The sequence below is a fragment of the Alexandromys fortis genome, unplaced genomic scaffold, assembly GCF_014885135.2.
Source record: "Alexandromys fortis isolate MF-2015 unplaced genomic scaffold, M_Fortis_MF-2015_v1.1 scaffold_16, whole genome shotgun sequence".
In the NCBI taxonomy this organism is placed as follows: domain Eukaryota; kingdom Metazoa; phylum Chordata; class Mammalia; order Rodentia; family Cricetidae; genus Alexandromys; species Alexandromys fortis.
Window position 1 is genome coordinate 5,108,761 of NW_026067893.1, and position 27,692 is coordinate 5,136,452.

The window sequence follows — 27,692 nt, forward strand, 5'->3', positions numbered from 1 at the left end:
TATATATATATCACAAACTGAATTACCCACACAAAATCAGATGTGCCTAAGGAAGAAAAACCTACCCTGGGAAAAGCGGAAAAACACCGTGCCTGATAACCCTTCAAAGATCCCACAGCCCAGTCCTTGTAATGAGCTGTTAAGGGATTCACAGATCCCTAAGGGCTAGTAAGTTTCTGCATTCCATTGATTAGAAAATAAAACCTTTCAGCCTGGGTCTTTAAACTTGAGTTGGATTGGAGGGAAAGTATTTGCCTAGAAATGGTTGTACCATTCAGCGGTCCCCACACTTGCTTACACACACACACACACACACACACACACACACACACCAGCGGCGGCAGCGGCGGCAGCAGCAACAACAACACTATGTGGCCCACTTCGCCCAATGTTCGCCAAAACAATCGACTCTTTAAAACTTAGTTAAACCTTCTCTCACAGCTGGATCTGGACCTCAGATAATTCCCCAGCCAGACTCTCCACCTCCAGATGTTTAGGGGTAACTGATAGGAAACATATTGGTTGCCAGATAGAGCAGCATGGGTAAAGACAGGATTGCAGCCGGTCTCTCACTCCAGAGCAAAAGCCACATAGCTCTGCAGGGTTCCACCCACTGTCCTCCTGTCCCACACAAGGCCCATTCTGTCCACCCCTGCTCTTCAATACTTCTCAATCATTTACTCTGCACCTCTGGCTGGATACAGTTTCCACAGAGCAGCGTGCTCCCCCCCCTCCCCGCAATCCCACCTTAAACTGTTTCTGTTTTGTTTTGCTGGCTTGTCTATTAAATTCTTCTCACAGGCTTTTCTCACTGTACCTCACTTCTTCCTAAGCCTTCGTATCAACCAGAACACTATACAATGTGTATTCCCCCTTCTAGCCTAGTGGAACATCTTTTAAATGAAAGTACATTCTCCCATATCAGGTTTCTTTAAGTATTGTGGGAAATACGCACAGGAGAGTCAAAGTGGTCTCCAGGAAAAGTGAGGGATTAAGAGAGTAAAGAGGGGGAATGCAGAAGAAAAGGAAAAAGAAGCAAACACCCCAAGCAACTTTGCTTTTGAAAAGAGCATTAGAGTGGAGTCCCCTGAATTCCCAGCCCTCAGAGTGCTCTTTATAAACCTATATAACAATAGCTTAGAGCAAAGAACAGGTCTGCTGCCAAAAGAAGGGGATGCCTGTCTAAGTCAACGGGGGCTGAAGAGGTGTGGGGTGGGTGGAGGAGAGGGGAGAACAGCTTTGCGATGCACCCCCCCCCATCTCATTGCTTATAATTAGTGAGAGAAATCTGAGCCACTGCCAATGTCTGCGGACCTTGAATATCATAAGGGCAACGTGGCGTCAAATATCTCAACATTCATAAGTGTTATGGGCTGCAAATAAAGCCCGTGGATTTATGACTTGAGGAGCTTGCCAGCAAAGGACTGGGGCACATGTCTTTCAGCAGGGCCCTGTCGGGGCGCAAGCACGCCTTTGGTTGTAAAATTAACCATTTCCTTCACAAATGTGCTCAATTATAAATTATAAATCCAAGCTGAAGATTTACTTACAAGGTTGCCAATTTCTACTCCCTAAAGAAACTCAGATACCCACCACACACACACACACACACACACACACACACACACACACACACACACCAAAACCGTAGAAAATCTTGGTCAGCTCTCCTTTTCAAAACGTTGAAATGAGTCGGCAAAGCTATAAAAGTAGCCAAAGATATCATCAAATTCCACTCCCACCAAGACTAAAAATCTAGCTAGCACCTACTTCCTTGGAAGCTTATTTATTTGGCAACGCCGAGATTTTTTTTTTTTAAGGGAGTAAATCATTCCCTGCCTAGTCTCCTCCCTGCCCCCAGTCCAATGTCATCTACTTCCTGTGCAGGAGAAAGCATCTGCTAAACCCAGGTTGTCCCATACTTAACTGCCAATAAACCAACTTCCACATAACTTCCAGACAGCTGGGGGAAAGGTCCTCGGGAGTTTTTAGTCATGGTCCTAAACACGAGTCCACACAAAAAATTTGCAGCTGTCCTTTCTCTACAGTGCATTGTTAACGTGATTCGGGAGCCCCCCGTTGTGTGACATCCGAAAAAAAAAACGCAAAATCCTTCCTCTCCTCTCCCCTCTGTGCACGGGAGAGAGCAGGCCAGGACTTCTTGGATGGATGGTCTCTGAAGACACTTTCCCTATGCACCTGGGCACCTTGTGAGACGGGAGAAGGTGCTCAGATCTTGAAAAGACTTCTACCCTAATCTGGAAAAGCATAGCCTCTGGTATAATCATTAAATGCCCCCCCTTTAAATGGCATGCAGAATTGCAGCCACCCCGTGCCACTAACAGAGAAGGCAGCAGCGTTCTAGATGTCACTCTGGGAAACCTGCCTGTAACTTTTTCATAGCTGGCTACGGAACAGAAAGCTAGCCAACAGCCAGCAGCAACTCCAAAGGCAATCTCTCTCAGGAAACAGAAAATTCAGGCGGAGAACTCCAAGCAAGAAACAGCATGGTTAGTCTCCAGATCTTTTCAACATCTAAGATAAAGGACAGCAGTCAATGCTGGCGCCCCCTAAATGGTAGCAAAGATCTCCCCAAAATGGTTTTCCTGGAGAAGCCTTTCAGACTCCCAAACCCCACATTTGTTTCTGGGGTTTCAGGAAGCCAAACTGCAAAGCATTAACATACTAGATTTATAATCATATGCTTACTGAGTGAACGCTGAGCCCAGACGTTAAACCCTAACTTACAAGATTAGCATAGAAGACTTGCTGCGTTGAGATTAAAATCTAAACATGTCTGCCATAAATATTTCTGAAGGAGATGAAAACAATTAGCATAAATACGAAAGGAGGCTGAGAGCACCTGTTCTTTTTCAAGGCGATAAGCATTTTATTGTTCTCTATTTAAAATGTAATGACCTGTGTAATCACAGTAATATTACATTGTTATGGAGGGGCTTGGAATGTCACACTTTGAAAAGTGTTGTCAAAACAATCAGGGGTGAAGGTGGGGGGTGGGAAGACAACAGGGAAGGTCCAACATTAACCCCTCACACTCCAGGGTCTCAATCTTTTGTGTCAGGAAGGATTATGTTGTTTGAGAAAGTCGAAAACATCCATTTTTCGGCAAGCCGGGGGAAAAAAATTGCCGGGCTAAATAAAACCTCCTCAATGAACAGGCTCCCTCCCGATTTCCTTGAAATGCTCCAAAATGAATTCAAGATGCTGTTACTTATCTGCTCAACCTAGTAGCAAACAGTTGTGCTGAAAAGCCAATGCTTTGGGTAGATGAAGCGCTGTGAGAATACCCTGAAAATGCCACCTCACGCCTGTCGCAGTCCCCAGCACTGCAGGACCATTTCTTGCAAGCCAGGCGGAAAAACAGAAAAGTTAAACTTCCCCTACCAATGGACCTCAATCCTGTAACAGTATTCTCCAGAACACAATGGTACCCGAATTAGAATATTGGCACTTCCAGCCCTTCCCTTGTACTTAAATAGAGTTCTCCTTAATGTATGTTTCTGTCTGAATGTATCCTCTTCATAAGCCATTTCTACTGCTGTATCAAAGATTAAATTAACGTTCTGAGGAAATCTTTGTCGTTTTAAAGTAAAATCATTACTACCAGGCTTTACAGCTTCTTTGGTAATTAAAAGATTGTTCTAGAGATGATCTATTATTCATCAAAAGCCAATCTAATGATACTCCTTAATTCTTCACATTCTTAAACAGAAAAGCAGAAACCGGGGTTCCAGAGAATCTGTTTTTTAAAGGATTCGGCCCTTTGGCCGGTACTTGCTCACAAGTTACAGAAAATGTACCAAATAGAGCCCTGGCCAGGAGGAAGGAGAATGAATGAGCTTATCCTGAATTGGTGCTTACAACTCGTACACAAAACCAGACCCTAGGAAACCCTGAGAATTTCAGACCCGGGACCACTGGCTGGCCTGTGTGTTACACCCGGGGCTGTATCGAATCTGGAATTGCAAGCTGGCCCAAGCATTCAAAGGCACTAGAGGGACATACAACCGCCTTGCAGCTCCTTGCCAACGCTCTGCTCAGCAGCCTAAATAAATAACTTCAATTTTGTAGCATCCACGTAAGGGAAAGCAAAGAAGCAGAGGCAGTGTGCACAAAGATGTCTGATGTCTGACACGCAAATACTAACAGCCTACTGGGTTCAGAAATGCCTTCTCAGAGTCAATCTGATGTCACAGCACAGGGCCACCCGCTATGTCCACAATTAAAATAACTAGATGCTGTCTATTCCTACAAAGCCCACAAAGGGGGCCGTGGGTTGGGAGCCTTCCTTGTCTCCCCGGGAAATCATTTATTTGCCTTTAACAATTTCCCTGTTTCCTAATTACAGCACAACACAACTGTGTGGGTTTGAAGCGATGGTGTGGCCAGATCGCCAGCGGTCACGGACGTGCAGTTTGAAAAGGGTCAAGAAAGCCAACAAGTCTGCCATCAAAGCTCAATATTCTGATGGCCTTTCGGGTGGCTAAGTGGATTTTAAAATAAAACCAAGGAGGTCTGCGTCCTAAGGAGAAGAGGAGGAGGGGGAGGAGAAAATTCCCAGGATTACTTTGGAATGTTGTGGGTCTCGTTTGCTAACACTCTGATTCTTTAAGATCCCGTCAGCTACCAAGAAAAATACCAGGCGCTGCTTCCGAGGCCGCCCGAGCAGCCTCCGGAAAGCGCGGGCCCTGCTGGGCGAGGTCAAGCTGTACCTCTGTCCCGGCTTCCAAGGAAGGCACGGGCGCTGGGGGGGGGGGCTGGGGGCGGTGATTGTTTCTCTTTCCTGGGCACTAAAAAAAATTACCGGTCTAGCGTGCTCTTGCTATTCTGCCAGAGCCAAAGGGAAAAGAAAAAAAAAAAAAAGCAGAAAAAAAAAAAACAAGTTAAACTTGATAGTTAATATTTTAATGCTTAAAAACACTTGTAGATTGGCTGACTCCAATCCCAGCTCTGCTCAATAGTGAGCACATTATTCCAGACTGCCACCTTGAATGAGCGAAAGAGGAAAAACAAAAGTAGTGTGTGTAAACACGAGGTAGGGACCACGGCCAGAGGTGCAAAGTGACAACCCCGGGAAGACAGGCACAAACCGGGCTAATGTGTCTAGAGCTCCGCAATCCAGGTTTTTCTTTTTTCTTTTCTTTCTCTTTTTTTTTTTTTTCGGGGGTGGGGGAGCAGAGGACAGTGTGAGGGCAGGGGGCAGAGGCCCCGGGAGAACAGGAACAAATGTCTACGGTGGGTGCCGGAGGTACGCCGCCGAGAGCTCCCGAGGAGCATGGCACCCCGCGCTGCCCTCGGCCCCTCAAAGTTGGGAAGCCGATTCCCCAGACAGGAAGGCATCCCCAAGTCTCATACACCTCCTTGAAAGCGCTCACCCTGTCCTCTGCCCCCTTCCCAGGGGCCCACGGTGAGCTAGCTGGTCAGGGAAAAGAAGGCCTCTACACCCCATCCGAAGATACCGAGTTTCCCTTGGCACAAAAGTCCACTCAAAACAGGCCATTCTGACTACACACAAACCCAGAAGCCCTTCAAATCGGCCTTCCCAACACGCACAGCTCGCAGCTAGGTAGCGTGGGGCAGCCAAGCCCTGCCGGGTCTGCAGAGAAAAGCACGCCCAGGAACCCCGGGCCTGCAAGGGGACCAAGCCTGGCAAGTGTGACCTTCCCGTGGAAGAAGGGGCCAGGAGGCCCGCGAGCCTGCAATCACCACTAGAAAGCTACAAAAACGACCGGCTGGGGACAGCGCCGGGCGCTTCCGCAGGGTCAAGGCTGCGCGCACAGCATAGCAGCGCCTGGAGCCAAAGGCACCGGGAATCCGCGCAGCGCGGCCCGGGACCGGCCTCCCAGCCAGCAACCAAGGGGTTAACCTGGGGAAAGCCTAAGACGCACAGAAGAGGGAAGGAAGAGAGGGAGAAGAAAGAGCCACACAGTCCTCTTCCCAGGGACAAGAAACAAACACCACTAAGCAAGGGGAGGGGGAGGGGGAATCAGAGCTTAAAATAAAGAGAGAAAAGAAAGGAGTAGGAAAAAGAAAAACAAAAGGGAAAAAGGAGAAAGAAAAACTAAAAGTTTAGATTGGCATCCCACCACCCCAACAGAGCCCTGCCTGGGAAAGAAAAGGCTCCCCGAATCGCGAGACAAGCACAAGGAAAGCCAGAACATGGCGAAGCGCAAACAAACCCAGTCCACAAAAGGCAGAGAAAAAGTTTGGAGAGTTCGGGCCGCGAGGGGGGGGAGGGGAGGGGGGAGGGGCGGGGCGGGGGAGGGGCAGGGCATGCGGGGCCGGCAGGCGGGCGGGCGAGCAGGGCGGGCAGGGCGGGGAGCGCGGTGGCACTTACGGTTCGGGCGGTGGGCGAGAGCGATCCGTTGGGGAGGTAGGGGCTCGTCAGGTCGGGGATCATGATGAAGGGGTAGCCGGGATACGGTGGCCCCTTAAAGAGCCCTCCATCTTGCCTCTTGGCCGCTAACATGGCGGGGCGGCGGAGGGGACGGCGGCGGCCGCGCGGCGCGGGAGAGAGCGGGAGAAACTTTTTAGCAAGTGTCCCCGCGGAGGGCCCGCGCGCGTCCCCGGGGCCCAGCCGGCGCGGGAACTCGGGTAGGGTGGGTAGGGAGTGGGGCGAGGGTACCCACCAGGCCGACCCCGGGGAGGGGGGCAACGCGATCGCGCGGTTTGGGGGCGCGCGGGGCACACTCACCTTCTTCCAAACTTTCCCGGGATTTATCTCGGAAACTTTCGGAGCGAGGCGGAGGCCGTCTTTCCGCCTTCCCGGAGGGGCGAAGTGGGGAGGGCGAGGGGCAATCGCCGCGCCGAGGGGGTGCGGAGGAGGGAGGGTCGGCGGGGAAAGGGGTGCAGAAAAAACACGGTTACAAGTTTTTGCAGTCAGCAGCCCCGGCAACCGTCCGTGCCGCCCGCCGCCCGCAACCCCGGCCCGCCTCGCCTTCCAGCCCCAGTCTCCGAGCCCGGGAACCGGCAGGAACAACCTCGCCAGCCCGAGGGGCTCTTCCTACCTCGGAATCGGAGGAGCTGTTTTGATTCGTCTCTGATTCATTGACCAGCGACGACTTGACATCGGCTAAATCCCTCTCCGCCGAGGAGTTTTCCGAGTTCTTCTCCTCCTGCTCGCCCTCGTCTTTGAAGGAGATCAGTTCGTCGTTAGCGCCTAGGTCATCTCCTCCACCGCCGTTCAGCTGCGGCATTTTTTTTCACCCACCAGCAGCAATTTTGGAAGAAAAATGAAGGAGGAAGAAAAGCAAAAAAAAAAAAAAGTTTTGCGAGCCCCCCAAAAAATATTGCAAGAAAAAGACGAGTCCAAGGTTAACTTTTTTTTCCTTCTTTGGGGTCTTTCTCTCCTGGGGAGGGGAAAAGAGGGAGGAGGGGAGGGGAAGGGGGAGATCTTCTGCACGCGTGAGTTTGGATTTCTTTTTTCTCTCGTTCCCAAGGATCCGATCAATGTGCAAAAAAATAATAAATAAAAAACGGGGGTTAAAAAAAAAACAACAACAACAAGTCAGATATAAGAGCAAAGGGGGGGGAAGCCGAAGACACCGAAGGAGCTCGTGCCGCTCGGATTTGAGTGAGTTGAAGTTAGACTGAGCTTTTCAGTTCAAAGGCGGCGCTGATTGACAGATAGAAAAAGGGGGATCGAAATCCGGAGGAACGGAGTAGTCTGGGAGCGGAGATTATTGACAGGGCGAGAGGAACACACTCGCCTTAATGAGATGCCAGGGGGCGGGGCGAGCCCGGTGACGTGTGCATAAATAAACAGCCGGGGTGGGCGGGGCGGGGGCGGCCAACAATGATCCTTTGGGCGCCGGGAGAGCGAGAGGGGCGGGCCGGGCCGCGGGAGGCGAGCGGGGTGCGGCCTGTGCGCCCTGCGCGAGCTGGGCGCCCAGACGGTGCGGGCCCCGCTCCTGGAGGGGGCGGGTTCCGAAAGACAATGCGGACCGGGAGAGGAGGGGAAGGGGGTGGCAACCGAGTCCGGAATCTGAGCCGGGGAAGGCGGAAGGAAAGCCCACTTGGGGGGCGGGGATGGGGAGAGGCCCAGAAAAAGTATTAGCCAGAAGTCTCGAGGATGGGGACCAATAGGGGAGGACTGTAGGACGTGGGGACAGGGTGCTCAATGGTTAATCCCGCAGAGAAGTCGGACGCCCTGGGGCGGGATAAGACACAACTGGTCCAAAAAGCTCACCCCTCTGCTCTGAGAAAACCTGGGGACGCTGAGGGGCTGGGCCACGAACATTCAAGGAGGCTAACCCACAAGGGCTCCCCTCCCTTTTTCTTTAATGACAGTGAGTCACGTCATTAAATGTAAAGACCCATTCGGCTAAATATGCCAAGAAGGCGTTTTATCCAAAAAAACAAATACTTAAAGTTTGTCTGGGGTACTAAAAATATCCTTAAGGGAAATGTAAAGTTGTTGGTTTTGGGTTTTCTTCTTTTTTTTTTTTTTTAAACTGACGTTGGAAGTAGGAAGTGATGTAGGATCCAAAGTCCGTTCTGACTTTGGAGGTGAAAAGTTTGGGCGTTAACAGCGCCAGGGAAAATAAAAGTGAAAGTTCACCAAGCCCTGGGATGAGTGGGACTGCAGTTTTTCTCCAAGGGGGTCCGAGAGGAAATGCCCAGGAGCTGAGACAGTCACCAGAGCTGGCCTAGAAGCCCTTGGGGGGGGGGGGTCAGAATTCTGAGACAGGTATCTGTTTTTTATTAGGCTTGGGGAGGGCAAACTGATTTGCTATGAAATGGGGAAGAAAGTGATGTTAAAGGAGAAAGGCGGATTCCCAAACAGTGTTCCTGGATGGTAGAGTGAGAAGGTCCTTTTCCTTGTAAGTATACAGTGAGAAGAGAACTGGGAATTCCAAGGTGAAAGAGACGCCCCCATCCAACCCACCCCCAAAGAAAGAAAGAATAGGAATTGTCAATTTACTATTAGGTGTGATGTTACTCCGGGGTCCACAAAGCATTAAATTAGCCCACCCTCCCCCCCCTTTAAAAAGCGCATATGTTGTAGATTTCCAAAAGTAACCAATTTGCCGTGTAATATTTAGAGAGTTTGGGGTTTCAACAAAACTGTTCTACAGGCTCAGGCCTCAGAAAGAAGACACCTGAAAATAATGATACTGAGATTGACAAGGCCGGCGAATTCCCCTGCACCGAAAAGAAAAAAAATCCCAGGCACATTAGCACACTAAAGCGGAAGATGCAGGCAAAATAAGGATGGGATGGGGGAGGCAGACAGTGAGATCACTATCCCACCAGCTCCCAACCTCCATATTCATCACAAAACCAGAAGTGGAGGGAGAAAGAACCCGGAAAAAAAATAATAAAACAAGACAAATGTGTACGTTTCATTGGGCGGATTGCGTGGGACGAAGAGTGGAGGCTAATTAGTCTCAGCAGGTAGGACTAACCTTCAGACTTCTAACTAAATAAGACAGACGCGGGCGCAGTCTAACAGGAGAGTGGAGACAGAAAGGGGAATATTTCAAGACACCAAGTACAGACGCTAAGCATGAAGCGCAGCCCTGTCTTGAGTCCATGTACAGATGGCTGATGCCCTTTCTGGGTCTTTCCTCTGGATACCTTTAGAGTCCACATCCAGCCAATACAGCTGCAGCTTTCCCCACTTGCTAACTGTATACAACGTGAACCGTATAGACTATGCCAAGTCTATTTGGAGCTTGTTGACATAAATGGGACACTTCTACAGTGAGTCTGCGTTTAATGAACAAGTCTGTCCTGTAGGATGGGTTCTTTTTGGATTTTAATCTAACCCTGGTCTGAATCAGGTTGATTCAGGAGGTCTTCTGTGTTCCTTAGGGGGTTGATTGTACAATAAAAGCTTATGAATATACTTGAAGTTGTTAAAGTGTCATTGTTTTTAACATACTGCATTTTTGTCATGCGTCAACACTAAGGACTTTCTCCAGTGACCAATACCATCATCTAGTTTGGCACAGCCTTATTTTTCTCAATCATAGGAAACCTTTGAATCGTCCCTTCAATCTCCAACTTAATTAAGCAATTAAAAGTTATTCCATAACAAGTCTTGTGCCACATTTAATCTCATTGCATGGTGCTATAAAAAGACTTGGGGGAGAGAAAGCCTCAAGGTCTTGATTGACCTCCAGTCCCTGTGGCTGCTTATAGTGGTTCACAGAAAGGTGGCAGTGGGGGGGGGGGATCAGGGCAAGGCTTGGCACTGGCCGGCAGCAAGGTAAAACAATACTCAAAAAGGAAAAGCCAGGTTGGCCCATCACGTGGACCTGTAGTTTATAGATTTGACAAGGACTCTTTAGACTCCAGCTAGTTCATGTCCAAGCACTGAAGCACCATCTCTCTAAGCCCTGATGATTCTTGGCTTAAATGACCGAATTCTGACCAAATGGCAAAGATAACAAAAATGCAAGAGGGACATCAAACTGGTTCTAATGGTCGCTTGAGCCTTGCATGGCGTTTGGACATCCTGGTCCTTGCATGTGGGAGTAGGCAGAATGGATGAAGATGTTCTTAGCATTTGGTGCCTCTTCCTGGGCCAGCCCAGGTCCCCAAGTGCCAGGCTGTCCCACATCCACCCTTTGTCCTCTTTACTCCATGTCTATCTTCTTGGTCTTGCCTAGGCCTTCCTTTCATTGGCTCTCTCTTTGTGGTTTTAAAATTTTTAATCTGTATATTGCCTTAAAACCTGAGTACTGAACTAGCCCTACGAGACTCAAGTCTGCAAACCTAGCGCTCAGGAGGCAGAAGCCTGGTCTACAGTGACATAAGAGCTAGGTTTGTGTATGAAGAGCCTCACTTATGAAGTGTGTTACATAAATAAATACGCCTTAAAAGACCAGGTTGCCAAGGAGAGTAGGGTGTGATTTCTAACCATGGGAGTGAGATGGTGGCTGTTGTTTACACCAGTCATCCTCTGGGCACTGGGGGGAGGAAGGGAGTGAGCACTGGAATAATAGATTGACCTTAAGCCAAGCCATGTCACCTGTGGCCTCTTTGTCCTGCATCACCTTGGGGATGAGGTATAGATATTTTCTGTTACATTTTTTATGTTCAAAAGAGCCCATGAGTCTATCATTTTCTCCCAGACTACAGCCATTACCAAAATTTTCTCAGCACCCCAGCAAAGAGAAGCCATAGTAAGATGCTGGCTTTGTGATACTGGGGTTACCAGGGTGGTTGGCTTGTATCATCTAGAAGCAGGGGTTTCAAGATGAAGGCAACCCTCAGCTCCTCCAATCACTAGACAAGACTCTATTCAAGGACCTTTGACATCAGCCTATGCATGCATGAGACCGCATGTGTGTGAATGCATGTGTATTTGTGTGTGTGTTTGTGCGCGCATATATATGTGTGTGTTTCTGTTCTTGTTCGATTTCCCCTTGCAGATCTAGCTGTAAGATGGGTGATCTGTCACCCACTGTGTTGGGCTTATCTTGGCAGGGAGTGTGCTGACTGAGGGAAGAAAAAAAAAAGCATTTAGAAGTACAAGGAAGCTATAAAGGTGAGCGGGGGAGGGGTTGTTTAGAAGCCAAAGTCCTGATTCCACTGAGAGATCTTTTTGTTTGCTTTTGTCCCATGTGGGTGATGAGCATTCATCTGGAAGTTCAGGAAAGGAAGGCTCCTCCCTTAGCCAACATAGGAGCAGACATCTGGGCTGGGGTGTAGCTCAGTTGGTAGAGTGCTTGCCTAGCGTGCAAGAGACCTGGGTTCAACTCCCAGCGCTGCATCAGCGAGGAGTGGTGACACCTGCCTGTAACCCTAACATCAGGAAGGAGAAGGCAGGTCAGAAGTTCAAGGTCATCTTCTGCTAAATAGTGAGTTTAAATCAGTGGCCTTACCTACGATTAGATAGACAGATACATACATACATGCATACGTGCATACAGGCAGACATAGATGATAGACTAGATTAGCCAAGCCTGACAACCTGAGTTCAGATTCCAGAGTTTAAATCAGTGTGAGAGATACAGGAAACCTTACCTAAGATTAGATAGATAGACAGCTACATACATACATGCATACAGACAGACAGACATAGATGATAGACTAGATTAGCCAAGCCTGACAACCCAAGTTCAGATTCCAGAGCCTACATGGTAAATTGAGAAAACCAACTCCTGTGAGTTGCCCATGCTCTCCCCTGAGTTCTACCAACTTCCAGAGCAATTGATGTCCATCCAGGTAATAAAGGGACAATGGTGCCCCATGTCCCAGAGACCAGTGGGAAGTGTATATATACACTTGTTAAATACTGTGTCCCCCACACTTGTAAACTGATCATGCCTGCTATAGGTATCTGTGACGAGAGCAGCTGCCAGAAGACATCGGTCCTCTCTAAAGAGACCCCTTTTATCAACAGGATGCCTTTTAACCCTAATAGCATTAGAAGAAGGCCAATAAATGAAATACTTACTGCACAACTTGCTTTATTTTGGGGTGGCGTATGATTCCTTTCTTGCCATCGCTAGCAGACGTTTGTTCACTAATTTGCTCCCTAGAAATCTCACTTGCTACAGTTACACGGCCGTGACGTTTCATCGCCCGGAGCCAAGTCTGCATAAGAGCTTCCTTAAGATATACTTACCCTAATGCCAGGCTACAGGAGCCAGGCTGCTTTTGTGCTTGCCTAGTATACAGGGCAGAGCCTTCCTTGCAGTCATTGCCATAGGGTAGGTCTAAATGTTTCTGAGCAGCAAAAAAAAAAAGATGGGGAAAAGGTGAAAAAGTTCCATGTAAGTTGATCTTGCGGATGGCTTCAGAATGAATAATCGCTTGTGTCTTTAACATGTGAAAATGCCAATGTTTTCTTTCCATTTTCTTTGTATGAGTTGGGTGTGTGTTTGTGTCAGTGCAGGGATGTGTATGTGGGAGCCAAAGGTCAACCTTAAGGGTCATTCCTCAGGCTCCATCCACCTTGTTTTTTTTTGTTTGTTTGTTTGTTTGTTTGTTTGTTTTTGAGACAGGGTCTCTCATTGATGTATAGCTTGCTGGCTAGGCTGGGCTGGCTTTTGAATAAACTCTAGGGATTCCTGTTCCTCTACTTCCCCTGCACTGGGATAACCAGCATGCATCACTATACCCCAATGTTTATGCAGGTGCTGGGAACCCAGACTCAGGTCCTCGTGTTCGGATGGCAAAGCTTTCCAGATGAAGCCATCATACCCATCTCCCATGCGTTTCCTTTTCCTTTCTTTCCTCTTTAAATAAACAAGTAAATGAATGCTTCAATGATCCCATCTCGTATCACTGAGCATCTTTGCCCGCTCTGACCCAGTGCCATGTTTAAAAGTGTCTTGCAGGGCTGGAGAGATGGCTCAGTGGTTAAGAGCATTGCCTGCTCTTCCAAAGGTCCTGAGTTCAAGTCCCAGCAACCACATGGTGGCTCACAACCATCTGTAATGAGATCTGGTGCCCTCTTCGGGCCTGCAGACATACACGCAGACAGAATATTGTATACATAATAAATAAATAAATAAATATTTTTTTTTTTAAAAAGTGTCTTGCAAACCAAAGCAACTACCACAAAAAAAAAAATGTGGGCACTTTAAATTGAGTCAGACACACCGTCAGGCAGCGTTGAGCAATCTCATAAGGTGGTTTACACGTGTTCAAGGGACAGAGCAGGTGAAATTTCAGAAGACAATGCTATTGTTTCCTTGTAATTTATCTAGGTGTGAGCTGACACACCTGCCTTTGGCCAAGAGCATCATGGGATGGAAGAGGTTCTGGATCAAAAGAGACTCCTAGACTCAGACTGGGAAGGTCCGGGGCTTGAGCCCCGTAGGAATTCATGCACCGTCGAGCCCGTGTGTTCAGAGGAAGGATAAAATCGTGTTGATTTAATCGCTGGAGTGTGGATCAAAATCAACACCTTTCTCTACTGTAAAATCTCGGTTATCTCTGTTCATTGGGGAGGGGGGTGGATCATGTTTCCTAATGAAACATCCTTCTGGCTGGGGGAGAGGAGAGAGTGAAATGAGTTCCCGGTCCGGAGTGACTTTGGATCTCAGTACAGACAGCAGCCTGCAGCACAGGATTCAGCAATGACAGAGCTTGCAGTTGGCTGTCATCTTGAGCAAACTCGGCTTCTTCATAGCCTGAGGGCACACTGTAAATACCCTGAGCAGGCGAGAAAGCATTAATCGTTATTCCTTAAAGGTTCCCAGAGAGCCAGAGACTGAGTGTTTCTAATTGCACACACACACACACACACACACACACACACACATGGCACATACATGACAAAATACTCAATTTACTCTTTTAATTTAAAAGTAAATGATAGGGTCAGTCACGGGGCAAAGCCTACTAGGATGCTCAACACAATGTAACAAAAGAAACAAAGTAACAAATATGTGATGAATTTCCCCAGTACCACTGTACCCACGCTTCCCAAAGGCAAGAATGGGCTGTCCTAGAAGGGGCTTGTCCTCCCACAAGGCCAACAGAGGCAGAGAACAAACACACTCATTCCATTTTACCAGTAAGGAAACAGGTTCCAAGAGACCCAGGTGTCGTGCAGCCGCTGAGTGGCCAGGCCAGGAGTTGAACTCCAGTTTCCTGGCCCTGAGCCGAGCCCTGCTTTGTTCCTGGAACCCGGTCAAGTCAACAACAGAATCGTCCTCAGGATTTTTCTGATACTGGAGAGATGGCTCAATGATTAAGAGCATGGGCTGCTCTTGCTGACGACCCAGGATTAGTGTCCAGCACCCAGGTGATGGCTCTCAGTTGTCTGTAACTTCAGTTTCGGTAGAGCTGATGCCCTCTTCTGGCCTCTGCAGGCACTGGGCACAAGCATGGCACACAAACAAATGTTTCCAAAACACTCATACACAGCAAACACATTTTTAAAATAAAAATAAATAAAGAGGATCTCAACAAAAAGAGAAATCTATTCTTTCAAAGGCATTTGCGCCTCCCTTTATCCTTTTTCCTGAGGTGCCCAGAGTTCTCTCCCCAGCAAATCCCTGTTTCACCCCATAATATCGTTGTGTACTAGACACTGAAGTTTCTCTGCCTTGCCAGCCTTGGAAACTTCAGGGATGGACGGAGTCGGTGGGGAAGTGGGCTGTCCTTCTCTGCACCTGCTGAGACTGACCGGTATTTAAAACCCCTACCACAGTGGTCAGTAGTAACTCCCTTTGGTGGTCAGGAGACATGCAGAGCTTGGGATGTCAATCACTGAGAGGAGTGCTTGCCCACATGCATGAGGCCCTGGGTTGCATTTCCAGCCCCACACAAGCAGACCATGGTGACACATTTTACAATCAGAGGATCAGGAGTTCAAGGACAACCTCAGCTACAGCGAAAGGTTGGGGCCAGCCTGGGCTATGAGAGATCCTGTCTCAATAAATAAACAAACAAAACTCCTGCAGAGGTTGGAGGTGGCTTTCCCCTCTGTGGGAAACAGCTGCTCTGCCCAGAAGTTTCTGGGGAAATGTGAGCTCTTTGGCCTCTGGTTAGCTCATCTCCCCCTGTCATGCTCCCACCTTCCTTTTTACCAGTGTTCTTCCAGGCTGGGGGCCTTGGCAGAGATTGCCACCTGCCTTTGAGACCTTTTTGGGGGCCCTCTGGTATCAGGCGAGGCAGTTAGTGGACAACAGCCTGGTATATGGTTCAAGTTCCAGTCAGGGTCTGGGGAAGCCCTAGCTGCCTCAGACCTGCTATGTAGCAAAGGCTGGCCTTGAATCCTGATCCCCCTTCCCTCTGCCTCCCAGCTGTTGGTATGGCACCCCCAACACCACCACACTCAACTTACTAAATCTGGAAGGGGCTCTCCAGCCCTCCTTCCCCATTGGTTGGGAGTGGAGGGCAGTAGCAGAATGGTCTGTCTGGGAGGGTTTGGGGTTGGTTTTTTTTTTTTTTTTTTTTTTTCCTTCAACAAGACCCCATCACTCATACTGAGAACCCACACTCAGCAGAAGGGGCCTCACCAGCAGGACTGGAAACCTGTGACCTTGGGCCCGCCCATAAATCACCCGACTCCTCCCTTGCCTATAAAGCGAAGGTGCAGTAACTGCGTTGGAGGGTTATCATGACTCAGGGAATGAGCATGTAAAATTAATAGCCTTGATTGCTGTAGACTGTGGCGTTTCCTAGGGCGGTCTCCCTTTCCCTTCCTCGCCTCTCCAGAGGGCATGGAATGCCAGGACTACCCAAGTCCTGGCACCTGGGAGGCCTGCGTTCTCATCCCTGCTCATCCCTTCCTGGTAACTTTGTCCAGGTGCAGCCACTTGATAACAAGAGAACTCTAGCTCGCCCTGAGCTAAACTGTAGACCTCCAAAGACAACAGGCCCTCGCTGCAGGAGCCTGATAGCCTCCCTTTGAAGGGCTGGACTTCAGGAAGGGGGCAGCCCCTCAGAGGGTGTCTCCAGCTAAGTCCCCACCCAGTTAGAGCAGTGGGCAACTTTCCAAAGTCCCCAAGGCTCCCTCTCAATTGGCTAGCCATTGAAGAATGCTCAGCCTTCAGCAAAGACTACCAGCTCTAAGGAGGGAGGCCACTACACTCCCATCCGGCCCCAGCTCTCAAAGGGAGGCCACCAAGGAACACTGGTTCCAGCCACATGGGTGAGAAAGGAGGAAGTCTAGGTCAAAAAAGAAGAAGCCAGCCCAAGTCCAAGTGCTCTGTCCAGGTGGCTCCTGGCTTCTCTGGTCCCAAGGTCTTCAGATCCTGGCTCTTGTGATATTGCTACTCTTAGGAAGAGAGAAAAAAAAAAAAGGAAAAATATGAAACAAGATTCGACCCATATCAAATCTCTAGATTTTTATTTAAATCTGTTTTATGTTGGGTGTGGTAGCATGCACCTGCACTCAGCAGGCTGAATGGCAAGTTCAAAGCCCTGGATGATATAACAAGAAACTGTCTCTAAAACAATAAAACAGAAACGAGAAGCAAACTCAACATATGTAAGACTTACAATTCTTTAAGGCAAGTTGGGACGAGACAGGGTCTCATGTAGACAGACTGAACTGACTCTACACTCACTATGTAGGCAGCAAGGATAACACTAAGCTTCTAATACGCCTTCCTCTGCTTACCCAGGGCTAGTCCACACCTGGTTTTAAGGGATGCTGGGGATAAAACCGGAACACTAGGTAAGCGCTCTACCAACTGCGCCAATCCTCAGCCTTTCACTATTTCTAAATGATCGCTTTTGTTAATGTTTATCTTACACTTATTATATTTTTTTAGTACGACTGCCTGGCATACTTTTTTTTAAACATAATATTTTATTGTTTTTTTTTTTTTTTTTTTGCTACTCTTAGGAAGAGCACATCATGCATCCCAATCCTTCCTCATCCCTCAGACCCCAACATGGACAATATATTTTTAATACTTTTGATTTTAATCTCTTTATGTCTTTACTGTTGTAGGTATTTATGTTTTGAAGGCATTTATTGACAAAATTGGCTTTTTAAAAATTCAGTCTGATAGTCTCTGCCTTTTAACTTGGAGTTTTGATCACTTTTATTTAATGTGAGTATCAGCTGTTTGGGTTTAAGTCTTTCATCTTGCTTGTTTTATTTGTTTTATGTTTTCTTTGTTCCTTTTTCCTTAATTTTCTTCTTCCTTTCAATTATTTGAGCATTTTTATGTTTTTATTTTGTTACCTTTGTTGGCTTGCTAGCTAATAATTCTTTTTGTGTCATTTGATATTGTTTTATGGTTAACTTTATCATTATCAAATAGAACAATCACATCCTTCTATCCATATAAGAACCTCACAGTGATGCATTTCTGTTTCTTCTTACTCAGTCTTTTGTCATTATTATGTAATTTCTAAATTTGATATGGAACCAATTTTATGAGCCCAATGCATTGTTTGTAGTTTAACATAAAATAGTCAAGTATCTCTGAAATATATTTACCCAAGGAAAATCTGGTGATATATTTCTTCTTTGGGTAGTTGTGAATTTACAACTGATATAAACTAATAAAAATTTTCTTCTGTTTTCATATTTCTTGCAGCATTGGCTTTTGAAAGTCTTTGCTTCACTTATAAGCATGAGGCTCTAAGCTGGATCCCCAGAACCCAGGTCAAACAAAAAATAATAGTATATTCATTCTTATAATCCCAGTGCAAGCGAATCGGAGGCAGGCAGAGGCCTGTGTCTCAGTGGCCAGCTAACCTAGCCTGCTTGGTGAACCCCAGGACATGCAGAGACCCTGTCTCAGAAAACAAGGTGGATGATGCCCAAGCAATGGCATTCCAGGTTGTGTTCAAGCACAAAAACGCACATGCAAACACACACATACAGTCCTTGGGGGCAGGGAGGGGCTCAGTTGGTACAGTTATCACAGCACCAGCATCCGCATGGAAGCACCTGTGACCCCAGCATTGGTAAAGGAGAACAGAGGGCACGGAGCTGAAGATGCAAGCCTTTTCCATACCTCCCTCACCCTATACACACACACCTTCTTCCACAGTGGTATATTTACTACACCTGTGACATCTGTCCAGGCAGCCTGCTTCCACCCAAGCTTACTCTCTATAACTTCACAGCAAGGTCCTCCCTGGACCATCTTACAGCCTTACTGTATAACCCGTGCTACCTTCTACTTCATGGTCCTCCTGCCTCAGCTTCCCAAGTGGTGGGATTCATTCTATGGCTATGGACAAATGGGTATTGACATGCCTCCAACATTATAATTTCAAAATCAGTAACTTCACCGCTGTAAAAATCTGAGCTCCTTCTGCTTCTCCTTCCTTCTCTCCCAAGCCCTGGCAGCTATTGGTTCTTTCACTATGTCCATTATCACACTTTTTCCTGGATATCAAACAGCTGGGATTGTATAACGTGTACCCTTCCCCACGGGCTTCTTAACAAACAGCTGGAATTGTATAACAGGTACCCTTTATCTGCTGGCTTCTTATCAAGTCAAACAGCTGGAATTGTATAGCATGTACCCTTTCCCCATTGGCTTCTTATCAAACAGCTGGAATTGTATAACATGTACCCTTCCCCACTGGTTTCATATCAAACAGCTGGAATTGTATAACGTGTACCGTTTCTCCGCTGGCTTCCTTCACTTAGGAGTATGCACTTAGGTTTCTTCCATCTCTTTTCATGGCCCCATAGCTCTATTTAAGATTTTTACTTGTTTTATGTGCATGGGTGTTTTGACTGCATGTATATCTGTGCACTGCATGTGAACAGTGTCTGCAGAGGCCAGAAGAGGGTGTCCGATCCCTTGACTGGACTTGTTTGTGAGCTACCATGTGGGTGCTGGGAATCAAACACAGGTGCTCTGGAAGAGCAGCCAGTGAGTGCTCTTCACTTCTGAGCCTTTTTCCCAACTCTGTTCTTTTCTTTCTATTCTATCTTTTATGTTCCTTTTTCTATTCTACAATGTGGAGGAAGACACCATAGTTTGTTTACCCCTTTGCCTTCTAAAGGGCGTTCTATTGCTTTCAAGTTTTCCCAATTTTTATCAAAGCTGCTACAAGCATTGAATAAGAGTTTTCTTTTCTTTTCTTTTTCTTTTTTTTTTTTTTTAACTTGGGTATTGTATGTAGTCTAGGCTGGCCCTGAACTCAGGATCTTACTGTCTGGGCTTCTTGAGTGCTGGGATCACAGTCATGTGCCACCACACCTGCCTCTAGAATGGTTTGGATAAAGAAGAAAAGGAGATGTCTGCTCTACACAGAAAGCCCACCCAGCATGGGGATTCCTTTAGCCTGCCTGCTCCTCCATCAGATGTCCTTAAAGCCGTTCCGGAGCTCCTCCTCAAAGACGGACACTTGAGAAGTCTGCTCTACTCTCCTTAGGGCCAGCCTTGAATAAATCGTTAGCCTTCCACTAACTTTTGACTCCCAGGAGTTGGGGAGAGCCTTGTGCAGAACACCCCTCAGATCCCAGCAGTGGAGCTCCCCATTTCTGCCCTGCCTGCAGGGGAGCTCCAGGAATCCGGCACCCTTTAAGGTGTAGATTCTCTGACTTTTCAAAGTGCACACACATGGGGACACACACACTTACAACACATATAGTCACACACAAGCACACTCACACAGTGATTGGGTCTCAGTTAAAGGAAACCCTGTAGCCCCCTAGGGTTCCCTCTGGGACAAGCCTCTCCTCTTTGGTATTCTGTTTCACAAATTCCAGCCCCCCTGGGCCTGTCCTTCTGCCCAGTTTTAGGCCTCACCTCAGGGCCCGACAACCACCTTCCTTCTCCCCTCCAGGCAGTAGCGGCAGGTGTTATGGTACTGACTGAGCTTGTTCCTCCTCTCTCCGAGAAGGACAATGTTTTGTAGCCTCTGGTTATCCAGTTGTTGGGACAGAAAAATAAGTCTAATATGTCATCCCTTGCTTGCCCTTGTTTGTCAGTGGTAAAAGTCTGCCTGTCTTATGTAATGACCTTGAAACAAGATAAGGGCCATGGGGTATCCATTCTCTTCAGTAGGTTGCCAGAGTGGACCATGACACACAAACCAAAGGTTAGAAGTCTTGCACAGCACCCCACTCTTCTGGAGCCTCCCAGCATTCCCAGGGGCAGAAGGAGCAAGCCCTTGTGTCCCCTCGCTCTGGAGTCTGGGCCGATGAGGAACCCTGGCAGGTTGGCCGGTTGTTACCCCATCTCTAGCCTTCTCGCCCTTCTGGGCTGCCCTCAGCCGCTTCTGGTGGGAAGGGCTGCAGATCCTCTGCCGGCTTTGCCCAAACTGCCTGGGGTTTTAATCTCACAGCAGACCTGCTTATTAACCTTTTGTTCCTTTCTCGGGGTCCTTCCTGGAAACACTTCCCATCCCCGCTAGACTCCGCCCTTTCCCCTCTCCATAATTAAAGCTCTCCCTTCCTGAAGTGGAACGTCTGCCCACGCAGGACCTTGGGGCCCCAGCAGAGTATGTGGGCAAATCCTGGTGTGACGTCACCACAGGGGGCTGCCTCTGACTCCGCCTGAAAGCTATGTGTTGGCCCAGTCATTCCCAGCACTCCAAGTCCGCCCAAGCTCCTATGGCTGCTGGGCTGGGACCAATGAGAGGAAACCACCAGCGTTTGCAAGTGGTCTGAGGCCGGGCATTGGGCCACAGTCTCACCATGGCCACTCTGGTCCAAAGTTCAGAATTTCCTTCTCCGGGTCTCTGCGGGGTTTGACGCAGCCGTGCCACAAGCAGACATGGCTGTCCACGCATTTCAGTGGCCTGTGTTCGTGTGTGTGTGCGTGTGAGAGGTAGACATACGTGTGTGTACACCTGTGTGCAGTATATGTGTGCACTTGTTTATGTATGTACACACATGCATGTAAGTGTGCACACAGAGGCCAGTCACTCTGTGTCTTCCTCTATTAATCATCCTATCTCTTTTTAAAAAAGATTTATTTTACTTTTCATAGTGTGTTTATGTGTGTGTGCGCGTGTGGATGTGTGCATATGAGTACAGCCCGAGGAGGCCGGAAGAGGAACTCCTGAAGCTGGAGTTACATAGTGTGTTTATGTGTGTGTGCGCGTGTGGATGTGTGCACATAAGTACAGCCCGAGGAGGCTGGAAGAGGAACTCCTGAAGCCGGAGTTACTGGTGGCTGTGTAATACTAGAAAGGGAGTTCACGTGCTATGCAAGAGTAAGTGCTCTCAGCTGCTGCACTCTCTTCTAGCCTAGTTCTGTGCTCTTTTGTATGCACACGCAATCACACACACATACATAAACACTATACACACAAACACATATACACACACAATCACACACATACACACAGTTGTAGCTCCTAGGTTGTAAGCCTCCTAAGTATACTGGACCGTGTTTGGTTCTGCCCAGCTCCCCCCTCGGTCCCTCCTCATGGATGGACATACAGTAGGTCTCATGTACTTTTGCGTAGGAAAGAGAACAAGGGCGGGAGCAGGAGCTGGCTCACTCACGAGGATCTGGGTCTGATGTATGTGTTTATATGAATGAAATAGCACAGAACCGGAGCTGGAGAGATGGCTCAGTGGTCCAGAGTACTTACCATATGTATGCTATATGCACATACATATGTGGTATACACATATGCACACATACATATGTGCATATACTTATACGCATACATACAACATACACATATACACATATACACATAATTAATGTGCACGTGTATATTCAGACATATGTGCATATACTTATATACATGCAATATGCACATGTACATACATAAAACTTACCTCTGAGCACTGAGAGGCACTGACCTGATCATGGAGTTGAGGGAACGCTTCACAGGTGAAATGACTCAGTTGAGAGGTGCGGAACTGGATGAGTTCCTGTCAGAGGAAGACAAGAAGGACCGACCGTTCCAGGCACCAGACACAGAATGTGCAAAGGGCCTGTGGCCTGAGAGAGCGGCTGTGTGGGGCAAAGTGCATTTTCCAAAGACGGCTGCCTCACTGTGAGCCATGGCTTTTCTTACGGAAGTAACATTCTACTCATCCATCGAAAGGTAAGGGGCACGCTTTCTTCCTTTCAAGGTGAGCAGGTCTGTGACCATAGCAGACATCATGCTAAGCATGAGTCCCCTCAATCTCGTTTTCTTACAGTCCAGCCTCCATGCTGGGCAGCAGCCTCACTGCCACATGGAAATCCTCCAGCTAACGGCAGCCCTGACAAAGAGAGCTGCTTCGGGTGGTTCCAGCCTTTCTGCCACTACAGCAGATGCCAAGAGAACGGGCCAGGTCCAAGCTGCAGATCTGCAAACAGAATAATGCCATCGTCATATTAAGCCATTAAGTGTTGGCAGGATTTGCTCCGCGGCTGCAGATAACTGCACCATGCGACATGAAGGAGGCCGGTGGGAAATGACAGACACTTGGAGGATGACCCCGTGGCTGAAGAAGGAGAGAGGGCCAGGGCTGACCCAGAGCGTGCTGCAAAACCCAGCAGCACCAGAAGAGGTCCTGCCCAGGGCACGCGGCCACCACGGTGCTCAGCGGCCGTCTAGACCACACGGCCTCAGTCTTCAGTCTGGGAGCAATGAGCCTGGAGAGGAACCACAGAAGAGACGCTCACTGTGGGTGCAGAGGCCCCCAGGACACTCCTCAAGTCAGGTTCATTCCCAAGGCAGAGCACTGGCCAGAAAGCCGGGCTTCTGCAATGTTTTTCTTAACAAGGTAAGGACAAATCCTGCCACACACCGGCTTAGCCCTGCAACCACCACACTGGCCCAGAAGAGCCAACAGGGAAGGCAGCTCCAGGTTTGGCCTGCCCTCCTTTCCTCTCTGCTTTCTTTCTACTTTATTATTTTTAATTGACAAATTATTTTGTGTATATAAACCTATGCAACACAATGAGGTGTTTTCAGCAGTGCCGACTCGACCCTACTTGGCATGTTTCTGCTGAGCCCACCCCTAGCAGCCGCCGTATGGTCTTTTCATACACGTATACATTGTGAAATGATCAAATGAATCTAGTCGACACGCCAAGCAATCTGGTATTTGCCATTTCCTCATGATGAGACTCTTTATAATCCTACATTTTGAAATGCATTATACAGAGGCAAGTGAGACAGACGGCTTAGTGGTACACGCTTGCTGCCAAGCCTGAACCTCCGAGCTCAGTCCCTGGGGCTCCCGGTAGAAGGAGAGAACTGATTCCTACGAGTTGTCCTCTGACGTTCATGTGTACACAATAACAAGCACCCACACATCCCCCAGCAAAATAAATAAATGAAATATAAAACTATAAAGAACCATGCGACACACCGCCTTGAATTCCAGCCACCTGGCAGCATGGCACTGCCCAGAAGCTCGGCGCCAAGACGGCCACGCCCCCTGAGCCCGGTCCCCACCCACTCTGAGCTCCTCCCCCATTCTTCTCCCAGGACTGTCAGCTTCAGCTTCCATATATAGCTGAGATGGTTCAGCGTTTATCTTTCTAGCCTTTCGCTTCTCACCGTGTTCTCTTGCGCGTGGTGCTGGCGACAGCGCCTGAGGCCTTAGGCATGCAAGATGTGGTCTCTGCTGTTGAGACCCCCCCCCCCCAGCTCCCACGTAATGAAATTCTCTAGCTGTATCCGGCTTTTTCCAAGTAACAGAATCTTTTCGTTTTTCTTCTCAAGGCTGAATAGTGTTCTATTACGTACCTAAGCCACTTTTCGGGAATATCACTTTTCGTAGAAGAATCAGTCTGATTGATTCTGCATCTTGGCTGTTGTGAATCATGCTTGCCGTTGCTACATTCCCGTGCCCAGACACCCGACTAACATCACTTAAGGAGAGAGTGGTGTTTAGCTAGGCTTTGAGGGTGTGGCCCAGTGTGTTGGTGGGAGGTGGGGGTGGGTAATGGTGGCAGGACAGCCGGCAGCTGGTCCCATTTGCCTTCGGGAAGCAGGGAGCTGGTGTTCTGGGCACGTGTCCTTTGGACCCTGGCCCATGAGACTGTGGTGCCTACATTCAGGTTGGGCCTTTCTACCTCAGTCCATTTCTTTCTGGAAACGCCCTCACTGACACGCTCAGAGGTGTGTTTCCGTGGTGATTTCAGGTCCAGTCAAGTTGACGATGAAGAGGAATCATCCCAGTGTTCTCTATCACGACTGTTTATCGCCAACAGAGCCGGAGATCCCTCTTTAGCACACTGGCTCCAGTCGCCTTCTTCTAGGCTCAAAACTAGGGTTGGCGGATCCCACAACGATCCCGCATTAAATTTTCTGAGGGACTTTCATACTATTTTCCAAAATGGCAGTGCCTTTACCTTTCCAAGGTCTTAATGTGGTGGCTTGCTTTTGACCCAAATGTTCAGGACATTTTGGGTGTAAATTTGTAATCGTTTTATCTTCTCCCCCACCCCATCCTGACCTCATCCTCTGTTTGTGGTCTCTAAGAGAACAGATGTTGCTAGACACCAGGAACACGCCCAGTCCCTGGTCTCTGGCTGGTGCCCTCCTATACTGTGAAGTTATCCAGGCTAGAGAGTGATGGTACAGACTCTGCAGACAGTATACTCTCATAGTCTCCTTTATCTCCAAATAATCCAGCTCGGTTCACCTGCCTGAGCTTTCCAGGAACGCTGGGCTGCTCCTCACCCTCAGAAGCCTGGGATCCTACTGCCCCAACGAGAGTCATGAGAGAATTCTGTGAGTACATGAAAATACCATTCTGTTTATTTCTATTTATCGTTTTAAGAAAGTACTTACTGTACAACCTGGGCCAGCCTTCCACATGCGTCTGTAGGCTCCCGGCCTCCCTGTTTTCTCCCGTGTCTGCACAGTTCCATGAAGCTGCAAAACAATCCCACACCACTTAAGAATTAGGGGTAATAAAATTAGGTTATTTATTTGAGGGTAAAAATGTACAGATCACCGTCCCAAACAACAGTCCTCTCGTCGCAAACAGGAAACAAAGAGTCTAGGCACTGGAAAGGGAGCCAAAAGCAAGAGAAAGATAGCCATGTTCCCCTTGCTTTTTAAAGTATAAGAGACCACGCCCCAGTGGGCTGGTATCTTAAAGGCTATTGGCTGAAGGAGTGGAAGGAGCTCCTGCAGCAGTTCCACATTCTTGACTTGTTACCTAGTATTCCAGCTGTGTTCACCCCAGAGCCAAGCCAGAGAAGTGGGGCTGGCAGCACGGGACTCTGCCTGGCTCTTGGCCCTTTTGAGATTCCTTTTGCTTCCTCCTTTGCTTCTGTCTTCCCTCTGCCCTGTACCATCCACTGCCCGTCTTACCCTGAATTGTGTAGCTTGTGACTCGGAAGGGCTGGCAGAGGAGCTGGACGTTGGGTAGCCTCTAAACTCTGACCAGGAGGTTCCTTGAGCTCATGATTCCCTTATTCCTTCCCGCACTTCTGCAGAGGACCCAGAAAATCAGGCAGCACAGACCATCTGTGCGCGCATGCCCACTTACACTCCCAAACAACTCCCGTTAGACCCAGGCTGCATCCCAGGAGAGCCTGAGGCACAGGATGATAGGAACCTCTGACATCTCCTACAAGCTCCATTTCTAGGTGATTTTTATCTTAGCCATAGCTGTGAATTATCCACCAACCCCGCCATGCTGGGCATCTATGTGCATGAATAGAGCTGACGCTTTGTGTGTACTGAAACCTCAACTGAGAACCTAGTAGACACGGTTAAAAGTAGTCCTTAAAGGCTGTTAGGACAGATGCTGCCCATCAGCAAGCTCCACCCTTGATGATTGATTGACAAGGGTGCTGAGTCAGGGATCATGGCCCTTCCAGAAGTTCTAAGACTCTTAAGAATGATGCCAGTAGTGATGACTGGCTGGCGTCAGCCTGGGACCCTGTTGTCATACTTCTCGTGAGTGACCATCCTAACCTTCTGGTAACTGATCTAGTAATTTAGTAACGTGCCATAGAGTGGCTTACTGGAGACAGACATCTGGCCATAGCATTTCTGGCAGAAGTGGTAAAGAACTCAGACAGGCGTTTGCCCGCATGTGGCTCTGCAGTCAGAAAGTGCAGTTGCTGGGGTGGATTCCTGAGTGTGCCCTGAGTGTGGAGAAGTGCTGTTGGTGAGCCGAGGCTGTCTGCGGCTCATTCACGCCCTCCCTGCCAATCAACAGGCTTTGGGGGATACCACAGCTGGGAAATGTTGGGCCGAGGAGCTTGAGGTCAGGAATGAATAAGCTTTGATTTTCAGATGTGGCTCTGTCGCTCTGGAGACAGAATAAGAGGAGACTACACAATCACAATTTGGTCTGAATCCCCCTTGGGAAAAAAAAAAAGAACAGAATAAGAAATAAAGAAAAGATAGGACCTACTATCCGGTTCTTCAAATTTTGTTCACAGAGCCTGGCTGAGGATCACCTGGGTCAGCCCGAATTTGCTGGTTAATTTTTCCTGAAGCGTACCCTCTCCAAAAAAGGAAAGCTGAAGTAGGCTCTCATACAGTAACCTAAGCCAGTTTAGAACTAACTAATCAAGGGTGGTCTCAAACTTTGTGGCAATCCTCCTGCCTCTGCCTCCTAAGGGCTGGATTACAGGTGTGAGCTACCATATCAGGCTTTTGTTTTGTTTGTTTGATTGTTTTTAAACATATTATTTAGCCCAGGCAAACCTGAAACTCAGAATCCTCTTGCTTTGGCTTCCTGAGCACTTAGATGATGTGTAGAATAACCATGCTGGTGTGTGTGTGTGTTGCTTTTTTAGTCCACTTTTTTAGTACGGTTTTGTTTTATCATAATGGAATTCTATAGGGGGAAGATGACAGGGAGGGGGGAACCTCCCAGTTTTGTCTCTTTTCATTTGCGAAGCCTGTGGACAAATCCTCTCTAGCTTCCATATTCCTTTCCCCGAATGACAGCCACAGGCAGCATCACTTGGTACTGTCACTGAAGAGTGCTGGGAGCTGAGCAAGATGCCAGAGCCCACTGCCCCAGCCCTAGTAAGTGTCTCCACCATTGAAAGGGGGTTAACGTCCCTGCCCACCTCACCTTAAGGATGAGAAAACAATGTGAAATCGTATTTGGAAACTAAAAGCATCCATCTTTGTCACAGCAGTCATTTTCAGATGAAGGATGGCGGATTCAAAACTCCCAGCTAGTTTTTCTCCTGACGAACTGTGTGGGCGTCATGTTGCTGTTGTTTTGGTTTTCATTCCCAGAGAGGCAGGTGCTTCTGTACACAATGGGCCATTGAGCCCTAAGTGTAAATAAGACCACTCAGATATGGCGAAGCAGCAGACGGTGGTCAGGAAACTGCTTGGCACATCTGAGCTCTGTATGATTCACATCTTCAGCAGCTAGGGAGGAGTAAGGG

The 27,692-nt window shown here is 48.2% G+C and overlaps 1 protein-coding gene and 1 non-coding gene across 45 annotated transcripts in view; one reads left to right on the plus strand and one right to left on the minus strand.

Moving 5' to 3' along the window:
• Positions 1 to 27,388, minus strand: part of Tcf7l2 (transcription factor 7 like 2) — a 208,076-nt gene extending 180,688 nt beyond the window's left edge. For 38 of the 44 annotated variants that reach the window (XM_050149365.1, XM_050149338.1, XM_050149349.1 and 35 more), the window contains exons 1-3: positions 7,029 to 17,551; positions 6,716 to 6,782; positions 6,359 to 6,483 (exon numbers count right to left, since the gene is read on the minus strand). In XM_050149365.1, the coding sequence (XP_050005322.1) occupies positions 6,359 to 6,483; positions 6,716 to 6,782; positions 7,029 to 7,217 (381 nt within the window). In that variant the 5' untranslated portion in view covers positions 7,218 to 17,551. Of the gene's footprint in view, positions 1 to 6,358; positions 6,484 to 6,715; positions 6,783 to 7,028; positions 17,552 to 22,177; positions 22,673 to 23,874; positions 24,978 to 25,113; positions 25,198 to 27,367 lie in introns of those variants that run through there. The other 6 variants (XM_050149200.1, XM_050149205.1, XM_050149174.1 and 3 more) reach the window with 6 other exon arrangements.
• On the plus strand, positions 11,673 to 11,744 carry Trnaa-agc (transfer RNA alanine (anticodon AGC)). The gene has a single exon. It is a non-coding gene; the product is annotated as a tRNA-Ala (tRNA).
• Positions 27,389 to 27,692: the final 304 nt, after the last annotated feature.